The sequence below is a fragment of the Caretta caretta genome, chromosome 11 (genome assembly GCF_965140235.1).
Source record: "Caretta caretta isolate rCarCar2 chromosome 11, rCarCar1.hap1, whole genome shotgun sequence".
NCBI lineage: Eukaryota > Metazoa > Chordata > Testudines > Cheloniidae > Caretta > Caretta caretta.
The window spans coordinates 60,695,939-60,708,705 of NC_134216.1; the positions used below are offsets into that span (position 1 = coordinate 60,695,939).

Below are 12,767 nucleotides of genomic sequence, written 5' to 3' on the forward strand. Positions count from 1 at the left end.
GGCTAAGTTAACACTGCTGTACAGATCTTTACTACTGAATTTCCTGACCTATGCGTAGCTAATTTATTGCATTAACTTTTTGCATTTAATTTCTAGCACTGGAGAAAGGTGGTAAATAGTAAAGATTGTCTGTTATTGCTCAAGGACATTCACTGAGCAATCCTGGCAGCCAGTGACAAATAATATCATACATGGAGCAACCATGAGGAGATAGTGCTCCTCAGTTAAAATGACATAAATTGTGCCGGTTACCAGTCTTTCACACATTTAGTGTGTAAAATAGTTTCACCTAAATTAGTTTAGTCTTAAGGCCTTCCTGAGTTCATGCCCACAACCATTTACCTGAATATTTGGCATTAGCACAAAGATGTATAAGGACTGTTTCTATCAGAATATTTTTCCATAATATTTTAATTAAAGTATTTTTAAAAACACTTAATACAAACAAGATAATGTATACTAATAGAGCAAGGCTAAGCACAGTAACAATATATTACTAATAATTTATGAGGTACAATTTAACGTTTACTTGATAATGTGATTATAAATAGGTAATCACACTGATAATATTCAATAGCAATATCGTGTTTGCAAGCCATTACTGAAGTGAGTTTCAAATGTAGAAAGTTATTTTCAGTAACAAAGAAGGAAGGCTATTTTGCCAGTTGTGGTAGGTACGGAGCTATGGTAAGAGAGGTTCATGTATCAGTTTTGTCATGGTTTAAAGTTGAGGAGCTTTTCCCAAATAATCTGAACATATGAACTATAAAGCAGTTAACAAGTTATTTTTACAGGTTTTATTGCAGGGATATGAAATAGGAATCTATCAGATAACTAATACTGAAAAGTTTACACGAAAAGTATTAGCAGTATCCCAAAAGTCTCCCAGATAGCTGGTATCCGCATCAGTAAAGACAAATAGCCAGTGATGGTCTAAACTTTGGTGTTGAGTAACTGTACTCTCATTACTGATTTACTGCATTTAGGACTAACAACAATTAATTGGGTAGTCCTATACCTAATGAAAGACACTTAGGACAGCTTGATAACAATTCTTGAAGACCTAGGTTCAATTCCCTATTCATCTTCTGACTTCTTTTCTGACTTTGGACACACCTCACTTGGTCTCTATGTGCCCTAATTCTCATCTGTAAAATAGGAATGATAGTAGTCCCTGGCCTGGGGTGGGCAGGGTGGCTCCAAGCAGAAATACACTAAAGAACCCTGAGTCATTATGGTGATGGGGGCCAGCTATCTACCTTAGCTTGAATTTTAGACAGATTTTGTTAGATAGAATGAGTGAGTTGTGTAACTGATGCAAAAAATTACATGTGCACATATGTGATCTAAATCAAAGATCTGTTCAAAGAGTGGTATGCCACACCACTACTTGGATTTACATCCCTAACTCATTTTTACAGGCCACTTCTGTAACTCATAGCTCTAAAATGGCTTGGTCTAGAACAGAGGTGGGCAAACTATGGCCCATGGGACCATCCGGCCCAGCCTGGCCCTTGAGCTCCTGGCCAGGGAGGCGAGCCCCCCTCCCCGCAGCCTCAGCTCACTGTGCCACCAGCACTCTGGGCAGCGTGGCTGGTTGACGCCAGGAAGTGCAGCGGCATGGCTGCTAGTCCTGCCTCTCTGAGCGGCATGGGAAAAGGACACGGAGTGTGGGGGCTGGATAAGGGGCAGGGAGCAGTTGGATGGAACAGAGGTTCAAGGAGGGCAGGCGGGGGACTGGGAGCGGTTTGATAGGAGTGGGAGTCCTGGGGGCAGACAAGGAGCAGTGGGTAGTTGGACGGGGCGGATGGGGAACGGGGGGGGGGGGGTTGGACAGGTGTGGGAGTCCTGGGGGGCCTGTTGGGGGTGTGGATATGGGTTGGGGCAGTCAAGGGCCAGGGAGCAGAGGAGTTGGATGGGGGTGGGGTCCCAGGGGGGCAGGCATTGGTGGGGGTCCTGGGAGGGGGCAGTCAGGGGAAAAGGAGCAGGGAGATGGGTTGGATGGGTCAGGAATTCTGAGGAGAGCAGGAAGTGGCAGATACGGGGTGGGGGCCGGGCTGTTTGGGGAGGCACAGCCTTCCCAGTCCTCCATACAGTTTCACAACCCGCAATGTGGCCCTCAAGGCAGAAAGTTTGCCCACCCCTGGTCTAGAAACTACACACTTACTTGTTGTGGTGGGTGACAAATGCCTTTTGGTGAATGTGTGGGGCCAGTGCGGGGGGTGTGAGCGATGGATGTGAGTGTACAGAGAGCACACGGGCCGTATAGAGATTTATAGCCATAACTTACCTGGCCACCTGCTGCTGCTAGCACCTGCTGGACTGAGGCCGAGGTGAGGGGCGTGTGGGGCGGAATAGAAGAGTGGAGGGAGTCGAGGGAGACAAGCGCCCAGGTGAGGAGATGGGGTGGGCTACAACGTGAGGCGGACTGGGCCGGTGGCGCGGGTTAGGGCACGCGCACATGTACCTTCCGTAGCGCCGCTTTAAGAGCCCGCACCCGGCCACTCAGGAGCGCGCCCCGTAGCCAATCAGGACGCTGTAGCGGCGCGAGCGGGGCTGAGGCGTGTCCAATGGCAGGCGGCGGAGGGCGGTGCGGGCGTCCGGGGCACTATTGTTGATGAGGCACACGGAGCAGGCGGGTCGGCTGTTGGCAGCGCGAGGGGCCTTGCGCTCGGGGAGGGGGGGTGCGAGGTGTTTACACCCCCTTGAGGAGCCGTCCGCGGTCTCTCCCGACGCCCCGCTTCCCGGAGCTGGACACGCAATGTCCCACCAGCGCGTGAGGCGCAATGGCTCCCCCACGCCTGCTACCTCCTTGGGGGGAGGAGGGGCAGCCGTGGCGGCAGGCGGGGGAGCGGGCAGCCGCCTGCAGCCCATGCGGGCCACGGTGCCCTTCCAGCTCAAGCAGCAGCAGCAGCAACATGGCAGCCCCACGAGGAGCGGCGGCGGCGCCGCGAGCGCCGCAGGCGGGGGTCTCTCACGCGCGGCGCCTGCCTCGCGCAGCACCAGCCCCACGCGCGCAGCGCCCCCGAACGGCGGCGGCGGCGGCGGCAGCGGCAGCGCGCGCGCCGGCCCCGCGGTGGCCACGCAGACGCCCGGGGGAGGGGGCGGCAGCGGCCCCGCCGCCTCTGCCTCCTCGCGTGGCAGCCCCACGCGCGCCGGCGGGGCGGGAGCGCGTGGGAGCCCCCCGCGCCCTCACCAACTGCCGCCCCCTCCTCCCCCGCCGCCCCCTCCTCCGCCAAGCTCTGTTCTCTCCCCCTGCGCCTCCCCCGCCCCGCCCTTGCCGGAGGGCAGTGCCAGTGCCTCGGCTGGCAGGGTCCGGCATCGCCAGCGGCGGCGCTCCCCAGAGCAGGGCAGGAGCTCCCCGGAGAGGAAGAGCCCCAGCTCCCCCGTCTGCAAAGGTGAGTGAGGGCCGGGGGGCAATGGAGACCCTAGTGAGGAGGCCCTGGGGCGCAGCCTTTCCTCTCTTGGCAGCCTTGCTGACCCCCTTCGTCTGCGGGGTGATGGTGTGACAGCGGGGCGCTGCATGACAGGGGGTGGCAGGAAGGCCCTATGTCTGCGGGTGGGCACAGTGGTAGCAAGGGGAGGGGGGGAATGGTGGCTGGGGACCCTGTCAGGTGGAAAGGGGTGGTTGGCTTGGGCATTGGAAACACGGGTCATGGCGGCGATGGTGGCTGGGGCCCCCAAGTGGTAGGGAGTGGTCCGTGTGGGGCAATGGAAATGTGGGTTGTGGTGGCTCAGTCTGTGTGGTTAGGGTGGGTAGGAGATGCAGCCTCTGGGGGTGATGGCAGTGCTTGGCCCAATGTGGCTGCACTGAGTGGTGAAGTGCCACTGCATCCAAGGTGGTAGTGGAAACTTTTTCTGTCAGGGTATGTTATACACCGCAATTAAAAACCTGCAGCTGGCCCATACCAGCTAACTCAGGCTTGCAGGGCTTGGGCTAAGGTGCTGTTTATTATGGTGTAGTTGTTTGAGCTTGGGCTGGAGCCTGGGACCCCTCAAAGGAGTCAGCTGGCGTGAGCCAGCCACAGATTTTTACTTGCCGTGTAGACATATCCTTGGATGTTCCAGCTCCTCATTATATCACTTGCTGCAGAGGAAAGTATTGTTTAGTGTGGGCTTGAAACTCAGGACATTCTGTGTTCTATGCCTGGTTCCTCCCCTGACTTAAGTGTCTTTGAGTAAGTCACCTGAGAATCAGACAAAGTGATGTCTGTCTGTAATTTGGGAGTAATGATTTTTGCTTTGGTGGCAGAGGGGGACATGATTAACTTCTTGAACAGCAATTTACGTACTTAAAGTGCTGTGTAAGAACAAGTGCTGTGTATTTCTGGAGGGCAGAGGAGGTTTGGGAGGGTGAGGAAAGGATAGGGATGCGCTCAGACTTGTCTGACTTCAGGACTAGTTTAACTTCACTTATTGGCTTGCTGTAATGTTTATGTAGTGAATGGCTGATGCCACTATTACTCTTTTCACTTGCTAGTTCTATCATCTTTCAGTTACAGAGTGGCAGTATTTTTTTACACCGTTCTTAGTATTTACAGAAAGCAAAAAGCATAGAGGGAGAAGAAAATGAGATAAAATACTCAGCCCTTCTGTAGAACACTGGCTCCCAAACAGGAGTCCAGGGCCCCCTGGGGTCCCTGAGCAGGTTTCAGGGAGTCCACCAAGGACTGAGCTTGAGCCCCACTATCTCCACCCCCTGACGCATGTCAATGGGCCACCCAGCCTTTCTGGGTTGGGGGGCGGATGCAACCAAAAATTGCAGCGTCACTGCAGAAGAGGCACCTCCCCCTGCCATCAGAAGGGGTTGCGTCCCAACAATGGCTCCATAAGCAGGCAGCAGCTAGCCAAGGAGATACACCACTGCTCTGCCATACTACTGCATCAGCAGTTCAGGGAGCAGGGCCAAAAGGAAGGTAGAAATCTGGGAGGGCAGCGGCACATGACTCTGTGTGCCCCCACTGCCCCATGTATCACCTCTGATCGGCGGTTTTCTGGTTTATCGATTTAAGTTTAGGGGTCCTTGAGTAAAAAATGGCTTTGAACCACTGCTGTAGATTACTCGTCCCAATTCAGACCCATGAGCTGTGTGATACTTGCAAACAGTTGTCTGGATTCTAAGATTGCACTGGGACCATACAAAGGGAACAGTGAAAACTCCTTGATTTCCGTCATAGTGCTGCTGCCCATGAGTCTGTGATCAGGAGGAGATAATTGAAGTATTAATTTTAGGCTACTCAAAATGTTTTAAATGCCTGTGCAGTGCCTCTCTCACTAACTGCCACCAGTGTCAGCCCTGCAGAATGATGTGTGTGCAGGGGAGTGATGACAAACTTTCAATATAATGAAGCATTTTGGGAACAGCACATGCTACTATTAGTAAATTGTGTAGATAATTAAAATACATTTCCTAGGAAACGAAAACTTAAGGGATATGTAGAAGCTGAAGATGGTACTAGATGCTTGCATATTCAGTTTTGTTTTGGCTTAAATAGTTTGTATGCGGGAGCGTTCCTCATAGTTTAGTTTGTGTAGGCTGAACTTATTATATATACCAAGGGCTCTTTGCATCCCTGCATTCCCCCCGCCACAAGCTCCTTTATGCTTCTCTCCCATACCTCTCCCCCCCCCCCCCCCGCAACTTCCCATCTCCTTGTTGGGGGAAGTTGGAGGGACCTCAGAAGGAGGGATACAGAGCCCCTGTCATCGAGGGCATGGGGGGGAGTGGGAATGACCGTGTAAACAGAGGTGCTGGTATTGGGAAGAGAATGGGGGATCCTGGTATGGGAGCAGGGGGAATGGAGGGAGACACAACTCCTGGCAGGAGGAGATTATGGGAGACATTAATGGGTGCCGTGAATGTAGTTGTTTTGAATGATCTATAGACCATTGCAAAGATGCTTGAGGCTCTGGCTATGCTAATAAGCCAGCAGGGCCTTCATGTGTCCCTGTTTTCGCTCTTTCCATTTTCTGACCACGACCCCTCTGCCCCAAATAAAATCAGTAGAGTCTGGCCATTGATGCCTAGAATATTCCCTGTGATCTTGGAATTAATTGGATGTGGTGTTCAAAAGTTATCACATTACAGATGCAGAGAAGTGTTATTGAATTGAATGTAAAAAAACTCAGCCTGAAAAAGTGTGAGGGAGTATTTATAATTATTTTTCCCTACAAGACTGTGAAGCATGCAACAAGTTATGGCTACTGAAGTTGTTACTGTCTCATGAAGTTGCTTGTGCTGATCCACACTATAGAATTCGTTTCTCAATAGTTGTAATTTTCAATTCTTTCACCTCCCCCAGACTGAAAGCCTCATTTTGTTCAATGTTTCTCTTATCTGGCCAGGGGAGATATACAAGATTGCTTCTGAACCTGTGTTTCAGGTGGCAGTGTACAGTCCTTTATCAGACCATTAGACAGAAGCACAGTCCTGTCTGCAGTCTTCAGTTCCCTAGTCTAGAAAACTGATAAACTTTGCTGTCTATCTGGCTAATTTATTTTGTTTACATAAGAATCAAGGTCTGGAAACATACCAATAACTTGGTCACTAATTGTACATATTTGAGCAAACATATCTTAAATATATAAAGGAACTACCTGTTCTCTATCAGGATGTGGAAACGCTTTGTACCATAACATGCTTTTAACCAGTAGCAAGTGTCTAAATATTTTAAACAGCAGCTTTTGTGTTGACTGGGAATTATGAAACCAAGCTCGTTTTTTATTATAGTTATTACTATTTATACTGAGTGGTCCATTACTTTATATATTGTTGGTAGTTACAATGAGTTGACTAGATTATTTTTCCCCTTGTGTAGGGGGAAAACATGGAGTATTGTTTACTGGTTTTACTAATAAAATTTGAGCTAGAGACCTGCAAACTACTTCGTGGTGATGTTTAGTTAACCTTCTGCTCAATAGTAATCTCAGCTTTCTAGCTTTTGGAACCGGTTAATGATGGCTTAAACTATTGCACCCACGATTGTAACCACAAGTTTTGGAGGTTAAAATGTGCCTTGGGGTTAGTCAAAATATATCTGCTTCTAAATTGAGATGCTACTTCATAACCTTTGTGCAATTTTCTACTAAAAGGTCTGATCTTTCTAGCAAGCAGCTGATGAGAAATTTTGAATGGGTAAGTTTGCTACAACCTGCTTGACTCAGTGTTTGACTAGGACTGATACTCAAAGCTTAGAAATATGACTAGCTGTCTTGATTTGTAGCTTAGGGATTTTGAACTGGGTTAGGACTTAGATAAGGATTGACATTTAACTTGATTTGCTGTTCCATTTTTTTTTCTTAGTGACCGCTGTCTAGTTCTTCCTATGCATCTGACTTGTAAACTCAGAAGAAGTTGAGGTCCATCAGCTTTTACTCTCTTCTTGGTGTTAAGCCTTTTTCTGTGCTCCAGTTTGACTGGAGGCTAAGTGTTGGCATCACATCTTCAGATACTGGTCACCAGCCTTTGATTAAATGCTTCAGAGATCAGAAATGTATTAGGCACCAGATAGATAATTTTTCCTTCTCGTGAGAATGGCTCTTTGTAATTATGTCCGCTAGTAGCCTAGTTAGTAGCTGTATAAAATATATAATATAATATATTTTAGCCACATCTGATTGGTTTCTTGATTTTCATGTTTGTTTAGGTGAGAGTTCAATAGATCTTGGCTCCAGGACTCTTATTCTTAAATAGTATGAACAAAGTACCAGTGCACCAACAAAGATTTTGTTACCTTAATGGTGAATTAACTGCAACAGGGTGTACTTTTTCCATATATTTTTTTCCCTGCTGCTTTCACTGAGGACAAGAAATGTCTTTCTCCAGCTCCCTCAGTCTAGATACTGATTAATTTGTTCACTTTATTCCCACTCTCTTGTCTCCTTCACAGTGTCCCCTTTCTTGGATTTTTATGTTTGGTAGAGCTGCTAGCTCCCTTTGCCCTGTCAGAACCGTGTATTATTATTCAGAGTAACCTGTGTTATAGTGCGATCTAGGAACTCCCACAAAGGAACATGTTTTTTGTTGTGCTCGTCACTGTAAAAACAAATAACAGGTAAGACCATCTCTGTTCCAGAAAGCACACAGAAATAGACAAACAGAAAGAGGAGCCAACTGAAAGTTGGGTGAAGAAGGTTTAACGAAAAATGGCCAAGTTTAGTAGAATAAGCACGAGATGATTTTCCACTGTCCTAACCATTGACATACGCTGCTTTTGGGAAGGCAGAGAGGTTCCTCTCAGAGCTCTTATTAGTGCCTTCTGTTGTTGTTGTTTTTTTTCCCCTTTATCTTCCATTCCTCTATGCTTAGCAGCAGTCTGGTAGGGGGAGAGTTCTTTTCTGGAACAGCAAAGGGAGGCTGTGGATGTTCTTAATACAGGAGCTGTTTTCACAGCATTTCTAAGCAATTGCAATGGTGTAGCCGGACCCAGAAGTAAGATCAATGGGGTGCAATGTCAACAAGTGACATTCTAATTTGGGGCCAAATTAATGATCTAGGAACAAGTTCTCACTATTCAGTATTCTAGTAACTTATCTCTCCCCGTTGAGACAGTGCCCCTCAATTATATCTTCTAACTGATTTGGCTGTTAGTACTAGAAGTGGGGAGAAAATGTGTGCTATTGGGGAACGTTGGCTTCCAAACTGTCACTAGAGATTAGAGTATCCTTTTGCCAAAAATGTCCCAGGGAGGACCCAGTTCTGGGCATGTTACTTCTTTTTGCCTCCCATCCACATCTTCGGATTTCTCCAAACAGGGACTCCTAGTTTAAAACCACTCAGTTTCTCCAAGTGTTCACTGACTGATCACCCCAGCTTTAAATTATTTGAACAGCCTATTTGACTCGGAAAAGTCTCTCTCTAGTCTCCCCTTCTGGCCCCTTCCAGAACCTTTTTTTAACACTTCTGATTAGCTTTGCTTCTTCAAGCCCTATTTGCAAGACACCTTGAGGATGCAGCTCATTAATCTGGAAATAACTCCGCTTGTTCAGGGATGTGCATGCATGTGTATTCTACCAATCTAAAAGAAGTCAGCTGCATGTTCACACCACTAATGCTTCCTGTGGTTCACAAGCCAGTTGCGAGCAATGCCTTTTGGGTTGGTATCTGCTTCTTGGGTGTTTTGATGGGGAATCATCTCCTTAGACCATGTTCCCTATTGTTAAGAACTGTGGTCAGCAATACCACCTAGTGGGTCAGGTACAGGGGGCTGGCAGTAGTAGTACATAGTGTTTCAAGTCCGGGGAGTTGGTGAAATGGGAACCTGGGTCCTCCCACTCCTCTGGGTTCCATCCCAGGGCCCTGAGGCAAGCCGTTCAGGTGTGTGATCTGGGCTACGGTATCACCCAGTTTACTCCCTGGGTTACTTCTATCATATCCTGGCCTCTCCAGAGGCAAAGTGAAAGCCTGGCTTACGGTCTGCACAGTACCCTCTTCCCCAAGAAGGAGGTCAAGAGATTGCCTTCCCCACTTAGGAGCAGCAGCTCCCCATCTCTTCTGTAGTGACTAGTAGTTCTGAGTTGAGGTTGGCTTCACGGCAATATGAGATTCCTGTTGGATGCCCGTAGAGCTGCCACTGCAGGTCTGCTCCCTTGCGCAAACTGCCATGACTGAGCTGTGCTGCGTCCTTTTAAGATACACACCTGTTGAGAGCACACCCAGCATGTGTGGCTGGGTGGAGTCTCCTGTGACCAGAGCTACTCCTTAACCCGTTGTTCCCCAGTGTGGGATTTGTACACCATCACAGGTGTTTATGAACTTAGTGATCATTTTTGATAGCCAGACAGAGAAAGGAAAGCATCCAGGTACACTACTATCTAGATGATAGTGAAGTCTTACTTTTTACAAGGTTGTAGCAGTCCTTAAGTGTAGTGCAATGCTGGTATTATATCTTCATGGTTTCATCATGAATTGCCAGAAGAGTTCCCTGATTTCATGTCACAGACTTCTCTTTGGGATCATTCTTGACCCAACCTCACTCTTGTTTCACTTCTCGAAGAAAAAAGTTGTGGAAATAAGCTTCTTCAGACTGCTGAGGAGCCAGTTGTAAGTATTTAGGGATTATGGTAGCACAAGTAGACTTATGGTTCCTTTGCACCATACACCACCTTCACAGCTTCATCCAATGGGAAAATTAGAAGTTGCTCCTACAAGTGACACACCCAGGTTTGACCGACCAATTTGGTCACTTTACCAAGTAGACAGAGGGAATATTCCTATAGTTTAAATAATTATTACACTGCTTTTGAAGATGAATACATACAGTTCTCTGGAAGTTTTTTTTCCCCTTGCCTGGAGCATATATTTCTATTGTTTGCTGCTACTTTTCAATAGTTAGATGGAGGGAGCAGTAGGTATCCACCCAAAGGTGATTAAAATTACAAGTAGGAGAGCTAACCCTACCTTGATTTTTTTGAGGCCTATAACTTCCTTTTTTCTTGTATAGTAAAAGCTTTGTTATCCGGTATGTTGGGGGGAATGGGAGTGCCAGTTAATCAAAAATTCCAGTTAACTGAATTATACTTACCAATGGAATACCAATTTTTAAAGAATTAAAAGACAATAAAATGAATAACGTATAAAATAGTATACAGGTACTCACCAATCCAGTAGTGATACTGCATTGCAGAGTAGTTGGTTTCTTGAAGCACTTAGGTGTATATGGGTAAAGTTTTCTATACAGTAGGTTATTTGATGACAGACACTACATATCACTATGGGCAGCGCATGGCGTACACCCAGATCACTAAAACTACATAACACTAAAACTATACTGAACATAATTTAATCTTTCTTTGATGATTCAGAAGGCACTTCAGGATCTTGCAGTACCTCTGGGTCATCATTATCAACATCAATTGTCATTGTAGATGTAGAAGTTGTAGGAGATTGGGCTGAATCTGTAATGACCCTATGACACACCCTGGAAGCTGCTTTTTTGAATAAATCCCTGATATCAGCTTGCTTACTTTACTTCTACACAAAAGAGGCAGAAGACGAGTGCAGAAAATGCAATTACATAGCCTCCTGGGCAGCATAGTAGTCCTGGTTACTAGATTGAAGATTTGTATTGGGAGATATCAGAAATGCCGGTTAATAGAGCTTTCCGGTTGATTAAGTGCCAGATAACACAGCTTTTTCTATAGTTAAACTGCTTCAGTTACATTTGGGTAGAATGAAGAGGTTTATTGTGTCAGTTATAATTGATTGGGAACTCAAATCTTCTGTTCCAGTATAATTGTTTTTGTATACTTGTACTGGCTATGTGGCTTAAATGTTGGCTTGCTAATTACTTACCTACTGCTGAAGACTTGATGCCAATGTGTACTTAGTCTTGTGTGTGTTGCACAAAATAAGTTTTTATTAAGCTGTAATGTCCTAAAACATGAAAATTAAAAAAAAATGTTGGCATCTTTTTTTAATAAGGTTCAGGAAGTAAGCACTTCATCTTATCTTAAAAGTCTGAAACTGAAGTTTCAGTAGCACTTTTTGCTGGAACATGCAAGTATAGGGTGACCATATTTCCCTATGCTGAATACAGGACATCTGGTAAAATTACTCATATTTAAGTGAGTTCAACAGCAATCAATTAGAACTATGCAGTACAAACGTTCAAGTTAACATCAAGTTGACTAAACCCCTGTTAAAAAGAAATACTAAGTAGTTGGATTATTTTAATTTACCTTCTTATCTTTAAGGCTCACATGGAGAGAGGTGTCACACACACCTCTCTCTCTCAAAAGATGGGGATGACCGACCGGCACTCTCTGCCCTCCATGCCTGGCTGGGCCCCTGGTATGGACCTGCCTCTCCTGGTACCTGGCACCGCGTGTTTCAGAGGCAACACATGGGGTGCAGGTGGTGTGCCAAGCAGGGTCACATGCCTCCCCTCCCCAGATTTCTGTCAGGGTTCACACCAGAATGTGGCTAGCAGCAGCCTTTTGGCACGTGCGGGAGGGAAGGGACAGCAGCTGCTTCCAGCAGGAAGGGGAAAGGATGACCAGGCTAGTGTCTTTGCAGAGCTCGTGTGTTTGTGTGCCCCATGTTGTCGTGTCCGTCCCCTCACCCCCACCCCCACCCCCGGCTTCCTCCTGTGGTTAAGACCTGAGGATGCATTGTGCAACAGGGCCCAGGGAACTTGACTGTAGGGGCTTCAGTGAACCCAGCCTGATAGGTGGCTCAGCATGGGAGGGTGCCTAGGGGACAGGATGGAGCAGCCCCACACTCTCTGGGGGCAGGACTCGGGGTGGGGGGGCTGAAGAGCTAAGCCCCTGCCTAAGCGCTGCTTTGCAGCCTGCAGGGTTGGGGTGCAGAAAGGCTGGAAATTGCTTCCACTCCCTCCCCCCGCCACTACAGAGCTTAGCTGAGGGGCAGAGAGGCTTCCCTGTGCCAGCGCTGTGTGGGGCTTTGGCACATGAAGGGCTCGGCTCCTCCTAGCCAGTGTCCCGGGCTGGAGTGTCTTGGGTTTTCCCGGGGCGCCAGCCCAGCCAGAGACAGGGGGCGAAGGAAGGAGCCTGCTGGCCAGGCTGTTGGTGAGCTGAGTGCTCCGACCAGGGGCTAGTTCTCCGCACAGCACTGGGAGCAGGATGCACCCCACTGGAGGGGGAGGGATATGGAGGAGCAGCGGGGCTTGGAGGAGGCGGGGGGGGGGGAAGCATGGCAAGGACAGTGAGAGGGAGAGCACGTAAAGGGCAGATGGGTGGACAGCAGAGGTGACACTTAACTGGCTGCCGTCTGCCCACATGCACCAGCCACCGCAGCTGACAGTGCG

At 47.8% G+C, this 12,767-nt stretch overlaps 2 protein-coding genes across 7 annotated transcripts in view; one reads left to right on the forward strand and one right to left on the reverse strand.

The window, feature by feature from the left end:
• Positions 1–2,669, reverse strand: part of LOC125645174 (myb/SANT-like DNA-binding domain-containing protein 7) — an 88,490-nt gene extending 85,821 nt beyond the window's left edge. For 3 of the 6 annotated variants that reach the window (XR_007359218.2, XR_012664442.1, XR_012664443.1), the window contains exon 1: positions 2,291–2,453. The gene's annotated coding sequence lies outside the window, so the exon portion shown is untranslated. Of the gene's footprint in view, positions 1–2,290 lie in introns of all 6 variants that reach the window. The other 3 variants (XR_012664441.1, XM_075118085.1, XM_075118084.1) reach the window with 3 other exon arrangements.
• Positions 2,590–12,767, forward strand: part of FAM117B (family with sequence similarity 117 member B) — a 91,006-nt gene continuing 80,828 nt past the window's right edge. The window contains exon 1 of the mRNA XM_048870357.2: positions 2,590–3,398. Within this exon, the coding sequence (XP_048726314.2) occupies positions 2,618–3,398 (781 nt within the window). The 5' untranslated portion in view covers positions 2,590–2,617. The remainder of the gene's footprint in view (positions 3,399–12,767) is intronic.